At 42.7% G+C, this 19,854-nt stretch overlaps 1 protein-coding gene across 3 annotated transcripts in view; it reads left to right on the top strand.

Annotated features, from left to right (window-relative positions):
- The window catches only part of CUX1 (cut like homeobox 1), a 401,218-nt gene that overhangs the window by 69,867 nt on the left and 311,497 nt on the right, over nucleotides 1-19,854 (top strand). For all 3 annotated transcript variants that reach the window (XM_050929095.1, XM_050929093.1, XM_050929094.1), the window contains exon 2: nucleotides 10,328-10,438. In XM_050929095.1, the coding sequence (XP_050785052.1) occupies nucleotides 10,328-10,438 (111 nt within the window). The remainder of the gene's footprint in view (nucleotides 1-10,327; nucleotides 10,439-19,854) is intronic.

The following is a 19,854-nucleotide window of genomic DNA, read 5'->3' as shown; positions in this document are numbered from 1 at the left end:
GGGGAATGCTAGAGGCTGTCCTAGACCTGCATGGCAAAGGATTGTGAGCACTGCTGTCTGATGACTTCATGGAGTAGATGAATGGCTGTGGAGACTGTATTGTTGCTGTGTCTGATTGTGTATTCCTAACACACAAACCCTTGGACGCAGTTTCTCTGCTGAATCTTAATTCACATGTGTATTCCTAACACACAAACCCTTGGACGCAGCTTCTCTGCTGAATCTTAATTCACATCTGAACAATTGGATCAGAGGACTATGCAAAGCAAAATAACGGAATGTGGAAGTAGTTACTTGCAAGTTAGTTTTCCCGGCTTTTGCAACAGATTGCGGTAAATGGGGAGGGGGAATGGACAAAACTGCGTTCTTGTTAATAGCAACTCTGGAAATGAATCCTGCCTTGCTTATGTTGAATACTTTTTAAAATTTGTACCACCAGTGCAGCTCCACTATTTCTAGCAATGGTGGAAGTGGTAGTGTAAACCCTCACTAGCATTTTACTACTGTGTCAGATTAAGAACCATTTATGTGAACGGCCATATTTTTGCTGAACGAGAAAAGAAGCTCATAAGTCAAACCTATTGAATCCTCTGGCTCCTTTATCCTTACTGACCCAAGAACAGCCTCTGAGAGTTTGGGACCCAAGGTGCCGATCCAAAAGCAGGAACAGTAGGGACTATAGCATTGTTCTTCCCCCAGTACTAATGGACCTATTGCAGTCTCCTCTGCAACTCCAGCAGTATTCTGCTGCTGTCACTGGCTCCTTTGGAAGAGCTGCTGGCTTTTTGCTCCTGTTTCTAGATCTGTTGATGAGTTGCTCTCTGTTTGTGGCACTGGTTTCTTTGACCTGATGTCAACATGGGAGTCAGATGCCACGATGGTGTTTTAAAGTGTGAGTACTACCTCTCATTGATGTCCATTGAGATACATTGTTGCCCTTCTGTATGTATTCACCCTTTGCCTTATGCTTCAGGTACTGCATAAATTCTTTTCTTACCATCCAAAAGTACTGTATGCAGTACAGTACTTGTTGCAGTTAAAGTATGTTTAAATTCCTGTTTGGTGTCAGCAAATAATAAAATGTTTCTTCCACACTGGAACTTCCTAACCAGTTCCAAAGGTGAAAGGTAACCACAGTGGTTCTTGAAAATGACAGTATATCTGCTATACAGCCTCCTTGCATTTAAAGCTTTTGGCTTTGAATTCTCCTACTGGAGTCTGAAATTCAGGCATTCTGTGCGTTGCCTGTTGGTTGCTCGCCATCCATGTTTGTTTTCTAAGGGCTGGTCTACACTGGGCAGAGGGGAGGGGAGGGTCGATGTAAGATAGGTCGACTTCAGCTACGCTATTCCATAGCTGAAGCTGCGTATCTTATTTCGACTTACCTCCGTTCCTCACGGCGCGGGATCGATGGCTGTGGGTCTCCCGTCGACTCTGCTTCCGCTGGTCACCCTGGTGGAGTTCCAGAGTCGATGGGAGTACGTTTGGGGATTGATATATCGCGTCTAGATGAGACATGATATATCAATCCCCGATAGATCGATTGCTACCCGCCGATGTGCTTATGATGAATTTCAGTGTCCAGCTCAATGGTGTTTGATTTTGATTTGTGCTAATAAATAGCTCTGGATTGAGCCAACATGGAATGTATGTTACAGGAAAGAGTGAGAAACTTCTGCATCAGATCTTAGCTTACTGGTGTCACCTTTTTTAACATTAGTTTAAATTATTTTGAGTAGTTTTTTTGTTGAAAGTCTGTTTTAACTGTGTTCATTTTCCTTTCTGAAAATAAACCTAATTTCACTTTTAACAAAAGCCTGACCTTCCAAACATCTTAGTAGAAATTTGGTGGTGCTAATTTATAATTCTTTGAGTGCTTGTTCATGACGATTCCAGTCAGGTGTGCGCTTGTGCCGCATGCATGACAGCAGGAAGATTTTTCCCCGAGCAGCATCCATAGGGTTGGCCTGGGTGCCACCTGGAGTTGTGCCTTCATGGCGCCCAATATAGGGCCCTGCCAACCTGCCACCCCCTCAGTTCGTTTTTACTGCCAGTGACAGCTAGCTGGAACTTCCTGCACTCTTGCTTCTGCAGGCACCTTTAGCAGTGTCCCGTTGTATTTTGTATATAGTTAGTAGTAGTAGTTTTTGTCTTAAGTTAATAGTAGAAGTAGGGTAAGTTTTTGTTGTGGGGATTCCACCCCCTTGTTTCTCCCCTGCCACCGGGGTATGCTTTGGTGGCCAGAGTTCAAACGGAGTGGAGTCTAGGGAAAGTTTATGCCAAAAAGTGACATGCGCACTTCTTGTTTGAAGTGTTTTGGTGAGAGTCACCGAAAGGAAAAGTGCCACATTTGTAAAGGGTTTCGACTGAGGACTCTTAGGGATCGCAAGCAGACACTCAGGCTTATCCTCATGGAGGCAGCCCTCTGCCTGCAATCTGACCTGGGTTGGCGAAGCCCATGTGGACTGCCGCCACTCTGTGTGCAGCGCACCGGCACCAACGGCATGCGAGTCAGCTCCTAGAAAGGAGATTAAGTACTCCTGGCACCGACACGGTGCTGAACATAAGACTTTTGGTAGGCACAGATCTGTATCCCTGGTGTCCCAGAAGAAAAAGAGGCAGGAGAGAGGGCACTCTCCACCTCCTAAGCCTAAGGAGACAGTGGCAGGGAGACCTCAGCCCACACAGCCTACTTCAGGCCCAGCAGTTCCCAGGGGCTCGTCTACTCCTGCCCTGCAAGGGGTCCAGTTGAGTCCGTCCTACTACCATTCTCCGGACGATCATGGCTGGGACATTCAACTCCCCTCTACTACGGAGACTTTTTTGAGGCGGCAGAGGACCTTATTCACCTGATGGATCTGCCTTCTTCAAGGAGGGATGAGGCATTGGTGTTAGCCAGGCTGTGTATGGAAACCACCAACTCAGTGGCCCTTTTGAACTCTCAGGGCTTACCATCAGTCAGACAGGTTCTCAGCAGCAGGAACCCCTTGACAAGAGCTACCTGCCTTGCCAAGTGGAAGAGATTTTCAATTTGATCAGCGGAGCACCATTCGTCCCTGACTTCCATGTCAGTGCCACTTATACAGGACTATCTTCTCCACCTCAATCAGCAGGGACTGTCTGTGTCGTCAATAAGGATTCACTTGGCTGCCATCTCTGCCTTCCACCCAGGCACAGAGGGATGCTCAGTCCTTGCCAACCCATTGGTCAGCCATTTTCTTAAAGGTCTCGATAGGCTATGCCCACAGGTCCGACAGTCTGTCCTGACTTGGAACCTCAGTTTGGTCCTATGCAGACTCGTGGGGCTGCCATTTGAGCTTTTGGCGACGTGCTCCCTGAGCACGCACGCACTCACTCTCCCTCTCTCTCTCTTATATATACAAGGTCGAATTTCTGGTAGCGATAATCTCTGATAGGAGGGTGTCTGAGCTCAGGGCACTAACATCAGAGCCCCCTTACACTGTATTCCATAAGGACAAGGTTCAGCTCAGGCCTCACACGGCTTTTCTCCCAAAGTTTGTCTCCCAGTTTCACATCAACCAGGACATCTTCCTCCCTGTAGTCTACCGTAAGCCGATCTCGAGCAGCAGGGAGCAGAGGCTTCACTCATGGGATGTCCACAGAGCGCTAGCCTTATACGTTGAGAGAATGAAGCCGTTCTGAAAGTCTGTCCAGTTATTTGTGGCAGTGGTGGATGGAATGAAAGGTCTTCTTGTCTCCTCTGAATGGATTTCATCGTGGATCATGTCCCGCATCTCTGAGCGCTACATTCTGGCAGGGGTGCTCCTTCGATTACTGCGCACTCCACCAAGGCTCAGGCCTCTTCAGTGGCATTCCTGGCGCAGGTTCCCACCCAGGAAATCTGCAGTGCATTGACGTGGTCCTCCGTACACACTTTCACCACACACTGTGCAGTCACCCAGCAGGCCAGAGACGATGCCGCCTTTTGGAAGAGCAGTGCTCCAATCATTGGCGATTCCAACCCCACCTCCTGAACTTGGGTTTGTGAGTCACCTGATTTGGAATTGACGTGAACAAGCACTCAAAGAAGAAAAAAGTTACTCACCTCATAACTATTGTTCTTGAACACATGTTGATGTCCATTCCAATACCCACTCTCCTATTCCTCTGTCAGAGTAACCGACAAAAAGGAACTGAGGGGGTGACGGATTGGCAGGGCCCTATATTGGGCACCATGAAGGACCAACTCCGGGGGGGCCCAGGCCGACTGTACGGATGCTGCTAGGGGAAAAATCTTCCGGCTGTTGTGCACATGGTGTGCTCACATACTTGATTGGAATGGACATGAACAACAGTTATGAGAAGGTAACCATTTTTTCCTATCAAGATGTCTTTGTTTTGGATGAAACTGCAAATTGTGTGCGTTTCCCTTCACTGTTTTGCTGCATGCCTGGAGAAACGTCAAATATACAAAGCAGTATTTTTTAGCTACTCTAAAATATTTTATTCTTCAGACTATAATTGACTCCCCCACACTTGTCTCCTGTTGCAGGACTGCTGAGAAGTGTCATAGTTTAAACTTTATTCTCTCTCTTCCCCCCACCTTATCAGCAAGCGGTCAGTATACTTCTGCTGGCATGGTTAGTAGGCTGCAGAAACATGTCAAACATATAATGCAGATATCTTAGCTGCTGTAAGAAACACTTTCTTTTTCAGTTTCCCTTAATCAGGTATTTAAAGAGAGGAATAATTTTCAAAGCTGCATTGAATAAATTTTTGATCAGTAGATAAATGTAGTCCCAAGAGAAGCCTGAAATGAACTATTACATAATACCCTTTTCATTTTGTTGACTTGGTAGCTAATGAACAGGGAATTATTGATAGTGCATTACAGAAGAAGTCAGCTTTATGGCACTGCACTGTCTTGCCCTGTGGCAAACTGCATGGAGCTCAGGCTCATGCACTCACACCTGCGAGCACTGAGGAGATTAAGCTTTGTTCTCCTAAAAAGGGAGAACAAGTGTAGGATAATTATAGTATAGTGCATATATATTATTTTCATTGATTTTATAACTAAATGTCTTGATGTGACATTCCTAGATTAGTTCCAAAATGAAATGGAATGCTACTTTTTCTAATGTTAAACTAGAACAGTTTCTCAGGAGATCATGTCTCTGAGCCTTCCTTCTGGAGTCTTGGTGCCCCAGCTAAAGTTCTGAAGTAGAACTGTGACTGACCATAGTGTGGAATTAGGAGCATGATGCTGTTGTAGCTACTGTGAATGCATAACACCTATTGAACTTTGTGGGAGTTCAGTGTGGGCAGACCTGTTGAGAGAAATTTGGGCTCTTATACATCACATTCACAAGTCCCATTTCACCCTAGTTATAAATATTTTATGGGGACTTGTGCTCAGGGTCCTGGTACAAATGATCCCCTGTCCCCACCCCCTCGTCAGTCCTGAGTGTGTGCAATGGCCGCAGGATTAGCCACTTAAAATATTGGAATAGTCCGGGAAAAACGTAAGTGAGAGTAAGAAATGTAAATGGTGCAGGGGAAAATGCAGAGAAATAGTTTTTTAAAATTACAACTTAAGTTATAAGAAATGAGGCAAGAATAGTGCTGCAGGGGTGTTGAATGGGCCTGTTGCTATGAAATTGGTCCTCAGCCCTGGGCATTCTGTTATCTCCCGGTTCTGCCTGCAGAGCCACCAGCTTGTTTCTGTTTCTCTCCCAGTGGATCTATCATTTGCCACTAGGAAGGAGAGAAGATGGAGGGGTGCAACGCCTTTTTAGAGACACAGGTTGTGGGCACGATCTCCTATTACCTGCCCTCTCTCCCAGTGGCAATTTAAAGGGCTCTTGAGAATTCTGATTCTCCTTCCCTTACCTCTCCTCCAGTGCCCAAAATTAAAATATTATTTACACATCCTCCTCACCCACCTATTATCTTTTTCCAGTCTCCACCAAATCTAGTATCTATGCACATTCTCACCATTGATTCTTTCCTCTAACTTCTCCTTTCCACCTCCTGTTTCCCTCACTGCTAGGGTGAAGGGAAGGGAAGGAGATTGGAGAGATGCAGATTGGAGATTCTTGGTAATGCATGGTCTTCTCTGCTTGAGGTTCATCTTCTTTCATCCTTCTCTGGAAACGTTAACTGTGGGTGGGGTGGGGAGTTCTCTTGCAGTGTTTTGAATACATAGGTAGTGTCCCCTTTCTGAGAACTCTTCCCAGACAGAGCAGTAACAAAGCTCTCTAATTCCAGAAGAGTCAGGTGCTCGCACATAGTGCTTCTGGGCAGGGAGCTGGAAATACTGGTTGCAGCCCTTAATTACAAAATGGGATTTTTGTTTCCGCACATGTCCAGGAGTGTGTATGATCTGTTTGGTATTCTAGAGGGTCAGTGGGGGCTGCAAGTAGCTTTCAGGCTTTGAGTACCAAGGGAATACTCCATTGCTTTCTCTGTTTTTAAAATGTTAAATAAAAATTAAAGGAAAAAATATTAAATGATATTCTAGTGGAACTTCATAATTGTCACATTAATCAAATTTATGATGAATCTGTTTAGTATTAATGTTACAGTGAATATCAAATTAACCTTGTGTGTTTATGATGTAGTTCTGATACAGCATAAAAGAAATATTTGATGTTGATATTTAAGGATTCCTTTTTAATAAGACTTACATTTAAGAGTATAATGCTTTCTTTACCTTGTGTTCCCCCATTTAAAAAATGAATGTAATGTTGGTGAAAGGGTCATGGACAGCTCCGGAGAGGATGGTCATTACCTAACCACAAGACAAGTGTACAATGGGTAATATAAAACTTCCCTAACCACCTCTCAAATCTGCCTTAACTTGGTCTGACCACCGTGGGGTGGAATTAGTTTAGCTCCATGTCTCTGCTTGACCTCGCTTCTCGAATGAGAGAGTGTCCTGAGATCCAACTCATTTTGCATAGGCCGTTGAACAATGGTAAAGTTTGGATATCCTTCACTAAAAGTTTAGTAGCCAGATTTGAATTAGTGACCCTGAAGGTGATGAGCTCTGAATCCCCTGCACGGTTTGGTCCCCAGTATAACACCTTTATGGTTTGGTTTCTGTTGCTTTTAATCTTGACAATTTTAGTCTTCAAAGTTGTGGTGAATTGTTAGACAACAAAAGAATATTTGGTCTGAGAGATTGGCATCCTGTAATTTTAATAGAACCTCCAATACTTTTCTCTTTGTAATCTTAAGTCTTCTCTTATTGGCCACATAGAACCTATTGTGGCTGGTGGGCCACAAATTTGTCTTATGCAGAAGGTTTTGGGATCACAAATTTATCCATGTAGTATCAGTCTCTTAAAAGAATAATTCAGTGTACGGTATTGAATTTTGCAATAATCCCAGTCTCTCCTGAGACATTCCTGTGTATGCCACAAATGTGAGAAAATCTTCTGTAATTATTGTATGGTTGCATCCAATGCACAACTATTTTTTCCAATAAATGGACTTTGCAGCTCTGGTATCTAAATAGTTATGATCAAGAAATGAAGAACAAATTAAGATGGTGCTAGTTTTCGGCTTGCCAGCCTTGACAATGTCTCTTTAAGATTTCATTAATTTCTATTCTACAGGTTTTTAGCTAGAGGACTGGATACTTTGTTTGAGTGTCTAAACTATTCCTAGATCTTTCTGTTGTTACTCATAGACACTGGACCAGGTTCTGAGTTGTGTATCTGGGCTGTGCTACATTACGCTTTCCATCCATTGTGTCAAGCTGTCAATTCAGCAGCTCAGGAGCATTGATACATAGTTTCATATCTGCCATTCTCCTTTTTTCCTGGGCATGTCCTGTATGCTGAAGGGTGGCATAGCATAGGTACTGGTATGGTAGTTTCTTACCACCAACGGATTCCTCTGTGCAGGGGAAATTCTGAAGAGGATGGATCAGCTGCCTTAAAATCTGCTTTACACCAGTAGAATGGCACAAAGCAAACAGGCCATGGGGAAGTGTCTGACATACTATCTAACTCCTCTACTCTCATAGTGCAAAATAAGATCTTTGTCTGAAGCAGTTCTTCACTTTCTTCCTCTTCTCTAAAATTGGAAGCAAAAAACTGTATTGTCAAATCCGCCACTTCTCTATTCTTTTTTTCTAATTCATTACTAATACTTCTTAGTAGACAGCATTTGCTTGATATTTTTGTCTACTGCAACTCTCTCCAATGTCATCAGTTTTTCTTCTATATTTTAGAAATAAGCAGAAGTTAAAAGCAAGATTTCCAAATTGTTGTCCTTACCAGATTTTATTTATACTTTTGAAAAGCCTTCTGTTTATCCGTTATTGCTCTTTATATTAAAGTCTAACCACATTAGTTTCTGTTGCCCTTTTGTCTTGCATAAAATTAACTGGGATGAATTTCAAATGTGGCTTTTCCAACTGTTAAATATTTCCAACTTTTCTGCAATAGATTTCATATGCTGTTGTTATAGAATTCCAAGCCAAAATCTTTTGGACATATTGCCTTAAAATTTACCTTTAAAGTCAGAAATATTGAGGTGTTTTTTTTTTAAAGTGCTATGTGGATATTTGGATCACTATCTCCAGCATGATTCCTAGTTTCAGATATATCATATTTTTTAAGATTAAGTTAATTATGGTCTATATGTAACAGTAAGAAACTTAAGATATTTCTTTGTGAGGAAGTGAAAATTAAGGAAAAAAAAAACACATCCATCCATCTGAGTTGGTTACTGCAAAAGAAAAACCTCAGACTTGTCCTCTTCTCCCTCCTACTCCCGTTGGACTTACGGAATCATGTAAAATATGTGCACATCAATCCAGTCTATGCTTCAGACTTGCTAAATTAGTTTAAACCTAAGAGTGGCAGGATTTATACGTGAGAGAACTAATAATTTTAATCCAGATTTCTTTCACAAAATGCCTAGAAAGAGGATCAAGGGCTAAAATCCTGGCCTTATATTTTTTCATCTGGTTGTGTCAGTCTGATTTTTTTCAACTGATATTTGTTTATATCTAAATCTTTTATTCAGTTTCATAGGATTGGCAGTTTCTGCCCAGGAGAATAGCAGAGGTTTTTTAGATCAGTAGCAAGATTTATTGGCAGAGTTATGTGGAGAAGATGGCCCAGAACCTGTCTACATTATGCCTCACTTTAGCAAGTAGTTTTGATCACTTTTCATGAACATTAGATTAAGTCAAAATGAAAGAAAATCAAATAAAAGTAAAGAAAATGTAGTGCCAGATTCTCTCCATAAATACATGGATATTGCGCCTGTTGACTTAAGTGAAAATGTTGCACATATCTGAGTGGGAAAATTAATATTTTAAATATAACATTCAAATATTGCAGAAGCAAGTAGAGTGATTCAGAATGATGTGAATAGTGCTGGCTTATATGCTGATAAATGACCAATGCAATGCAGCATGGTTTAATTTAAAGTACGGTGTTGAGTACAGAAGAAAGATGTGATGGTGGATAGTATGTTGAAATTATTTTGGGCAAAGCTTGGCAGTAATGTTATAGCTGTATTGGTAGTTCTGTTTACTATAAATTGGTGGAAGTTATTCTGGCATTCATAAAGTATGACTACAGATGAAGGATATTGTGTGTGTTTCTAGTGGCAAAACAATCAGCAAAAGGATAACTACAGTTATTGATAATGTAACGGGGACAAGTTCCAATGTGAAGTAGAGACTGAGGAAAAGATCATTTGGTCTTTAGAACAGAAGGAAGTCTCTTATTGTGGGATGTCCCCAAATTTTAAAAATTTTGTATGGAGAAGAACATAATGATCCCAGTGAGTAGTTTGTGATTTTAAGAATAACTTTGAAGTAAAGCCATCATCGGTTGAAGTACAGGAACTTGTACTTCAGTTATTCAGACATAGCTTTTTCACTCAGAATAACTAAACAGAGAGTGCTTCCAAAGTCAGCAAAGGAAATAGGTGATGTTAGCCATTTGAAAATGGAACTGACTTGAACGTGAAGTAGACATACTACTTTTAGTTTGATTTGGGGATTATTATGAAGTATATGTTGCATTAGTTTTGTTTCTGGTATCTTACTATATTACCTTATTATTTATATAATCCTAAATGTTTTTAGAAAAAATATCTACTTGATTTTCCGACATGCAAGCAAGTCATTTTTGGTTTCAGGACAGAATTTAAGTTCTGTGGCACTTAGTGTTTAACTACATTCAGGGGAAGTAATTTCTGGAGGTTAGTATCTTTGTTCTGTGCATTCTTGAGAGGAGTCGGTATGAAGGCATATATTTTTATTTATCTGGGGTAAATGACATTCTCTTCAACTAAGAGCAATTACAATCTTGCTGTTTCTTTTTCTTTTTCTTGACAGAGAGAGCTTGATGCCACAGCAACGGTATTGGCTAATCGACAAGATGAAAGTGAGCAGTCTAGAAAAAAGCTCATTGAGCAAAGTCGTGAGTTCAAGAAAAACACTCCAGAGGTAATGTGAAAAGCTACTTAACAGTTATTTGACTTTCTTGATATAATATATTTTAATTGACTTTTTGGGGATCTAAATTTGAACACCGTACTTAACATAAATGGCTTGTTTACATTTCATCATCATCTAAAACTCAGAGACGTTGTAAAAATCTTTTTTTCTGTGGTAATCCAAACTTTATCACTCTACATGCATGTAGACCCTTAAATGTAAATCAAGGGTGAAATTTCAGCTCCGCTCTGCATTGGCCCATCAGTTTCCACTGAAATCAAATAAAGTTTTACCATTGACTTCAATGGGAACAGATCTAGGCCAGTGCTTAGCATTGAGGCAGAAGAAAATAATACACCAGTGAACAGAAGTGGGCAAAGCTATGGAGGGGGAGAGGTCTGAGTCATGGAGCGTTCAGAAGGAGGTGTGAGGCAGAGGGGATAAACATCTTTTCAAAGGCTGATTTCTCAAATAAGCAAAGTATCTGGAAGTCGGAGGATTTATATGTGCATTCTGCAAATTTTATGTGTTTTCTCACCTTTCTATGAAGAACAAAACCTCAGATTCCCCAGAATGCAAAAATGACTTTCTGCATTTACCAGTTTGTTGGCTTATTTGGAGAACTGTCCTTGGCAAATTTCTTCACACACTGACAACTGTATTTTTATCAAGCAGAAATTTACTGAAAAAGGTGCTTTTAAATGCATTGTGCGAGGTGTCTCAGTAAACTTTTAGTACATTGTCTGGATGCTCATACTCAGAGGAAAGCCCGGCATTCTTATAGAGGCATTGTTTTCCCACTCAGTTTTTCAAGTCAGTGGCTTGCTTCTGCAGTAAATAAGCAAGACGTCCAGGTAAGTGAATGGTTTTTAATATGTTAATCATATGGTGGTAGAAATTAAGATTTTTTTTTTAATAAAAACACAATACTGCAGCCTTTTGTTCACTCATTTGGTACAGAATGCTTTCCTTGTCTTCAGAAGTAGAGATAGATTAGATCCAAAACAATGATATGGATCATCCTCAATATTTGGGGAAGCTGGGATCTGCATATTCCTACCAAGGACTCTGAATATTCCTACCAAGGACTCTGAATTCCTCTTCTCCCACCCACTTTGGTACTGCCAATGACAGTAGTCCGCCTGGCACAGATGAGTTCTCCATCTCCCACAGCACTGCCAAAGGGATAATCAGTACTGGCAGAATTCCACCAGAACAGGGAACTCTGCGTGACAGAGGCACTCGAGTCTCAACCCCTTGGTACCGACATCATGGCACTGAGCCTTTGCTGGGCACAGGAGATATCCCTGCAATCATGCCATGCCCCTCCACTGTCAAGTGAGAGGTCAGATAGTGAGCCAGAGGAGGTCTTCCTAAGCTCCATAGGAGACGCACTATCAACAGGGTGCGGGAGTGCCACCAATGACATCTCCACCAGGCTCTGTGCCACCACAATGGCCATCCTGGGACCCTGGGGTGACACAACAGCCTGCTTTGCACCCTTCAAGCTTTGCCCGGTGGCTTTGCGCCAGATGAAGCAGGCATGCCTTCACCACCGTCCATGGCAGATAACTTCTGATTGTTCCAGGAGCTGGCAAAAAAAAGTAGTGAATACCCTCCACATACCACTGGAGGAGGTCAAGGACACACACCAGTAGCTCCTTGATATCCTCTACTCTTTGTCCTCCTTGAAGACCACCCTTTCAGTTAATGAACCCATCTTGGATCTGGCTAAAAAAGTGTGGCAAAACTTGGGATCTGTTGCCCCAATGTGCAAGTGTGAGGACAAGAAATATTATGTCCTTGCAAAGGAATCAGAGTTCCTTTTCTCCCACCCATCACCCAATTCCATCGTGGTGGATGCCATGAAATCCTGTGACTGACAATACCATTCCAGGGCAAGGCCCTGTGGTGGGGATTGGAAGCACCTTGATCTCTTTGGCAGAAAGGCATATTCCTCAACAACCTTACAATTCCATATTGTCAACTATCAGGCGTTCACGGCAAAATAAAATTATGCACACTACAATAAGTTGAGTGACTTTATTGGTAAACTGCCATCATTCAGGAGGGACAACTAGTGGCAAAAATATTGCTACCATCAGCCCCTGACACTGCCAACACAGAGGATAGATCCATCTCCACAGCTGTGGTGATGAGGCGGGAGTCATGGCTCCACTTGTTGGGATTCCCAAAGTAAGAGCAGACCACAGTAGAAGACTTCCTGTTCAAGGGTTCAAAGCTCTTTGCTGAGAAGAGAGATGCCTCCCTCGAGGCAAAGGGTTCTATTCTTGTTACTTCCTAATAACCAAAAGAAAGGGAGGATGGAGATCAGTACTGGATCTCAGAGCTCTCAAAAAGTTTTGTCAGAGCTCAGAAGTTTAAGATGGTCACCTTCTAGATGATCATTCTATCACTGGAACAGGGAGGACTGGTTTTTGGCCCTCAACCTGCAGGACACCTACTTTCACATTTCGACTCTATCAGCTCACAGATGATTTCTCAGATTCACTCTGAGACATTACCATTACCAATACAGAGTCCTTCCCTTCGGACTCTCATCAGCCTCTAAAGTATTTTTCAAAGTTTTCTCTGTGGTAGCTACTCATTTATGCTTGCAAGGGATAATGATCAATCTATCTATACCTGGATGATTGTTTCCTCAGAGCCTGATCACTCCTGGAGGCTCGTAGAGCCATCGACACCATGATACACTTGTTTACAGACCTGGGCTTACAGTTCAACATCCAGAAGTCAACCCTCACACCAATGTAACACCTGGAATTCATAGGGGCTGACCTGGATGCTCTACAGGCCAAAGCCTTCCTACCCTCAATACAGTTTTCTATTCCTGGTCTCACTCAGACACAGCTCAACGGAATCCCCAAATATCAGTCAGACTCTGTCCTAAACTATTGGGGCATATGGTGGCACGCACGGCAGTGATACCACGCGGCAGACTCCAGATGTGATGCTTCCAACTGTGGTTCAGTTAGGATTACAAACTGCACAGGGACAGGCTGGACAAACCCCTGTCACGACCTACCGGGATGAAAACTCCTTAGACTGGTAGAAGGATCCAGCCAATGCATGCAAAGGGATCCCCTTCTTGCAGATGTCGCCATCCTTGCTCCTTACCACTGACACATCTCTAATACAGTCTGGCATGCATTTAAACGTCCTCACGATGCAAGGCAAATCCAATCTCCTCAAACTGAGAGCTGTCAGAAATATCTGTGCCTGTTTCCTAGCAGGATCACGTACAAAGATCTAAACAGACAACATAGCTTGCATATACTACATCAACTATCGGGGAGAGGGGCAGGTCATCCTCCCTATGTGTGGAGGCAATGAGACTATGGAACTGGTGCATCTCTCACAACGTCACTTTGTCTGTGGCCTACCTCCTGGGCATGCAGAGCTTGATAATGCACAACCTCAGTCGCAAGTTCCTGCATGATCACAAGTGGGAGATGCAGCTGTCAGTACTCCGTGACCTTCAAGTGATGGGGAACAATGTCCTTAGACCTGTTCACCACTTACCAGAACAAAAAGTGTCCATGCTACTGCTCCAGGACAGGAATGGGACATCTTTGGCTCCACAGTACTGTAATCTGTAACTGACCCGACTCCGAAGTCCCCAAACCTCCAAAAGGGATACTGCTCTGAGTCACCTACAGTGAAGCATCCATAGGGACACAACTTGAAGAAGAAGTTGTTGTTACTCACCTTGTGCAGTAACAGTGGTTCTTCGAGATGTGTCCCCCTATGGGTGCTTCGCAACCCACTGTCCTCCCCTCTGCTTCAGAGTTCTCGTTCTGACTGTGTGGTAGAGAAGGAACTGAGGACAGTTAGCTCGCATGCTCTGGCTGGCCTTGTGGCGCAGCACGAGATAAGACAGTGCATGTGCAGGCCCAACTGACACTGCTACCAAAGTTCTTTGATTAGCAGTGCAGAGGCGCAGACACGCTTATGGAGGGGGGCAGATCTAAAAGAACCTTCGTTACTGCACAGGGAGTGTAACTACTTTTTTTTCTCTTCTGTGATGGACACTGCTTGGGATTCACTAAGAGTGGATCACCCATAGGGATGCTACTTGAAGAAGAGGTTACTCACTCTGCAATAACCTTGGTTCTTTGAGAGAAACTGTAGTCAGCCTTAGAAAATAGATATCTGACAGAAAAAACACAGGAAAAGGACAATTTAGTCTCTCCAGAGCATAGCATTCTGAGTAGGAAGAATAGTCCTTGGATAAAACTTGAGGAACCAAAGCCTATGGAGGCTGGAAGACAACTAGAAGGTGAAGATAATTACTTGGGCAGGCTTCTAGCCAAAACTGCAACTTTGAGTCCTTGTCACAAAATCTATCCAAGGCAGTGAAACCATCCCTGAGACCTACACCAGGGAAGTACGACTAAACTCCAAATATGCATCTGACACAGTGGGTATTCACCCATGAAAGCTCATGCTCCAATACATCTGTTAGTGTATAAGGTGCCACAGGACTCTTTGCTGCTTTTCCAAATGTATTGTTGTTAACAATTTTTTTTTTAAAGCAGCTTATGTACAGAACATCTTCCAAGATAAACAAGGCTCTTCTTCGAGTGCTGTCCCTGTGGGTGCTCCACTCTAGGTGACAGTGCGTCCCGGCGCTGTCGATCGGAGATTTTTGGTAGCGGTGGCTGGTTGGGGCACCCGCACCCGGATGGTATCTCCCATCTAGTTGGAATCTTCCTGAGTGCGTGCGCCCCACACCCTCCTGAGTTCCTTCTCAACTGTCCTCGGCTGAAGACAAGACTCGGGGCAGTGCTACCTTCTCTTCCCTGGTCTCTATAGGAAATAATTATTTCTATGTTCTTTGTTACTATTAGTTACATCCCAGTTGTTTTCCTTCCTTTAGTGTAGTTACATAGTTAGTTACTTAGTTTGAAGAAAGAAAAAAAAAATCCCTCAGGCTTGTCTCCCTTTGAGACACTCTCCTCAGCCATCTCTAATTCATAATGCCAGGAGCTTCAGGATTCAAAAGGCGTATTTCCTGTCAGGAATCCATGCCACGGACAGATGGGCACTCATACTGTGTGAAGTGCCTCGGGGACACCCACATCCCTGTGAAGTGCCTCCCTTGTGCGAGCCTCAAGTCAAGAGCTCGTCGCGACAGGGATCTGCGGCTCAAAATGCTGATGATGGAAAAATCCTTACCGCCACTTCTGGAGATGGGAAAGGTGAAACCCACTCCCACACGTTCTCAAACCAGATCAGAACCAGTGGGCAGCGTTGCTTCACCCTCCCTGGAGCGGAGGCAAGAAGCAGAACAGTCTCACAGGAGAGACTTTAACAAGGGTAGGGGGTCTCCCGCAAGATCCCTACTCTCTGTGCTGACAGCACCAAAGGCAGGTGCCTCAGCTTTTCTAGTGCCTCAGCCGCAGCTCTGACAGAGCGCAGAGGCAGGGACCCGATCTCCGGTGTCAGGAAGGTCCTTGTGGCTCCGGTCCCCTTGGCTCCGCAAACGGCCGCTGTGCTGGCGGCGCGCCGCTCCTCCTGGGCACCACAAATGGCCATGATGCCACCAGCGCAGTCCTCCCCTGCAGGGAGAAGAACGTTGGCACCGAGACTATCTGCCACCCAGGCACCAGTAGCAGACCCCCTGCAGGGCACCTCCAAGCAGTCTGCAGCACTACTGTCAGTGAAACTTAGAATATTAATGCTTCTATTTCAGGAGAGCAGATGGGTAGGAGAATCCAGGTGAAGCTTTAAAAGATGTAGCAGATACAATAGGGTATCTTCCTTCATGTACCTTGTAAGTTATCAACTCTGATAGAAAGGTAATATATTAGGCATTTCTCTTTTTATGAGATCTTTTCCTTGTTTTCATGGCTTTGGAACAAATGTGAAGTGCAATAGTCAAAACTACCAGCAAATGTTTGACTGTTGTAGTCAAGGGTGTACCTTCAGAGTAGCAATGATTATCCTGGGAATGTCTGGGCACAGGCAAGTGTGTGTCAGGAGTTACAACTAGAGGCTTCAAATAAAGCTTTACAAATGTACTATATTTCAAAAAGAGAGTTTTACACTCTCAGAACTTGTAAAAGGACAAGATATTTTCACTATATTATATCTGCATTCCATAGATGCAAATAGGGAGTTGTCAACCTCTATTTATTTGTGTTTCATTGTGAGCAACAGCTAAAAAGGTCTAAGGTTCAGAGGTTGCGTTATCTAATCATAGATCTTGCTTATAATAATTTAAATATTTCAGATCATCTGAATTGTCATGACAGATCAGATCACTGGTCTGATTCTAATCCATGTATCAGACAGTGGTCAGTACCCATTGATTTAGGAAAAGATGCAGTAACTAGGAATGGTGCATGAACCCTGTAGCTACCAATTAAAGCAAAATCTTCCTATAGCAAACATTTCTTCATAACCCACATCCGTGAGTGGTTGGCTTATACCCTGAAGCATAAAAGTTTTTTCTCTTAGGGAAAAAATATTTTTCCAGTGTAATGTAACTAAGGATGTTCTCATCTGTATAAATGTCTAATCAGTTTTTTAACCCTACAAAGCTCTTGGCCTCAAAGTTACCTTGTGGCATTGAGTGCCGCACTCATGGAATGTCCCTTGTTCAGTATTTCATTATTTATGTTCTAGTGCAGGGGTGGCCAACCTGTGTCTCCAGAGCTGCATGCGGCTCTTTAGAAGTTAATATGCAGCTCCTTACCTAGGCACTGATTCCGCGGCTGGAGTTTTATAGATGCTAACTTTCCAGTGTGCTGAGGGGTTCTCACTGCTCAACCCCCTGCTCTGCCCCAAGCCCTGCCCCCACTCCACCCCTTCCCCCAAGGCCCCTAACCCTTCCCGTGAGCCTGCCATGCCCTCGCTCCTCCCCCCCCTTTCCCCAATAGCCTCCTGCAAATGTGAAACAGATGATTGCGGTGGGCGGGGGAGGGATGAATAGGCGCAGATTGGTGGGGGCTGCCATCAGGCGGGAGGCACTGGGGGCTGAGGAGCGGACTAGGGGCTGCTGATGTATTACTGTGGGTCTTTGGCAATGTACATTGGTAAATTCTGGCTCCTTCTCAGGCACAGGTTGGCCACCCTTGTTGTAGTGCATAGGAGTCCCAGTCATGGACCTGGACCTCATTTTGCTAGGTGCTGTACAAATACACAACAAAAGATAGCCCTTGCCCTAGAGTTTACAGTTTAAGCATTAATAGAGAAGATAATTCAGATGCTATTTATTCTAATATTCATTATTTTGTCTAGCTGTATCATATATCCTCTTAATCATATCCTTTCTAAATAGTCCCAATCGTACTGATTAATAATTCTTGGCATGAAGCCAGGGGATTTCCTGATGTTGATCATTAAGCTCCCTAGTTCCTGTTCAAATTCCTAGTTAGGTAATTACATTCTGCCTACTTACATTTATTTAACTAATAAAAACCTATCCAGTGCTCTAGGTGCTTCACAGTAAGTTTAAAAAATATAGAAAAATAGAGGAAATTCCAAAATACAATTAGATATAGGCAAAGTCTTGGCTCAGCTATTTATTTATAAGTAGTAAATGTTAGATGCCCAAGAAAAAAGGGCCAATAAAATTAATCCCATTCAGCCCATCAATCTTCATCTCTTCGCATCCCCATCTACCCTTATTAAATCCCTGGAAAAGAGAATATGCCTTGCCTTATGCCCAGAAGATTAGCAAATCCAGAATTTGTTGGACCAAAGCACGGTGGCGTTTCAGAGTAGGGAATTTCATGTTTTCGTTGCAGTTTCTGTTAGTACGTGAAGAATACTGTATCAATCTTAAGCCATTTTACAGTATTACTATGTACCATTAATAGCTTTTGTCTTCCATCACAGATGTGTCTGGACTTCAGTATTGGGGCTGGCTAATCTTCTAACTATAGTCCTGTAAAGCATTTTAGAAGCCTTTTGGATGAAAGGCCATATTTGTTTTTGTTTCTTAGTAGTTGATATCTGATTCTCTGCAGCAGGGTTGGGAATTGGTACAGATGTAAATGTAAGGTGCAGTAGCTATTTTAGGGCCTGAGCTGGCTATGATTTTTCCAATTTGAAAAAAGATACTTACTTCCTTTTATATGAGAGGTGCGTGTTGCTTTATTTAGAGCATTATGAGACAAGATCATGGGGGCTTTGATAGATAGTCTGGCATTCACTATTTACTTTCTGAATGGGGTAAATTTGGATAATTTAAAATCAGAAAAAAATAATCTGTCAGTTCAAATTACCATTGGACATGTGTAAAATCCTTTTTTTAGTTTATTGAGCTCTTTATTCTGCTTGACAATGAAAATTAGCTTTGGTGGTGGTGATTTGGATAGCTACATATGTGGACCCGAAGGTTGCATGATTTGGTCTTTGACAGAAATATAATTTATAAAGAGAAGACTAGAGATGTTTTTGTCCAGGTTTGTATTTAAGATTAAAATGATTTTATTAATATGGGTTTCAGTTGTACCTAAGATACTATGCTTGAGATCTTGTTTTTTTATTAGCCATTTTGAGGTTCCTATATTTATCTGACAGAAAAAAAAGTAGTAAAATGAGAGGGAAAGGAGGATGAGGAGCAGACCAGCTGAAAATAGTATTAGATAGCAGTTTGTGGTGTGACTTTGTGAGTCATGCAGAATCAGTGTGAGATTTAGAAATAAAGGAACTTACTGTATGAAGGAGCTTACCCTCTCATTCTTTAGTGCTTTTTGCTTGCTTGTTACTTTGATCACTGGTCTCTTCTAAGGATCAGTTGAAGAACTGATTACTCATTGTGGCCTTTCCCTGTTTCCAGCTTGCATTTGTGCTCCATCAGTAAGATTTAGAAGGTCAGGATTACCTTTTAATGCCAAAATTGACATCTGTATTTTTATAAAGCTGATTAAAGATCAGCTCAATAGGGATACGGAACTATACAGGGGAGCCTTTGAGCACAGCTAGCATAGATTCATTCTCAGAGTAAACAGCTTCTAATATCCTATTTCCCAAACCATTTTGAAGTTGCCAGGAGACTAAATACACCTCTACCTCAATATAACGCCGTACTTGAGAGCCAAAAAATCTTACCGTGTTATAGGTGAAATCCGCATTATATCGAACTTGATTTGATCCACTGGAGTGCACTGCCCCGCCCCACCGGAGCCCTGCTTCAGCATGTTGTATCCGAATTCGTGTTATATCGGTTGGCGTTATAACAGGGTAGAGGTGTAAATGAACACACGAACAGAACACCTCAACACGGATTGTCACGGCCACCTGCTGACCTCAAATTCTTGTCTAAATAAATGGAAATTCTGTTGGGTGGCAATGTAGTTACCCTTGGAAAGTTATATTGCAACATTCAGTTAAGATCTTAGGAATACATAAGATATATCTGGTGGTGGTGATTTTTTGCTTTCTAAAGTCTT

Source organism: Gopherus flavomarginatus, chromosome 19 (assembly GCF_025201925.1).
Source record: "Gopherus flavomarginatus isolate rGopFla2 chromosome 19, rGopFla2.mat.asm, whole genome shotgun sequence".
NCBI lineage: Eukaryota > Metazoa > Chordata > Testudines > Testudinidae > Gopherus > Gopherus flavomarginatus.
This window is presented reverse-complemented; position numbering and strand designations above follow the sequence as displayed.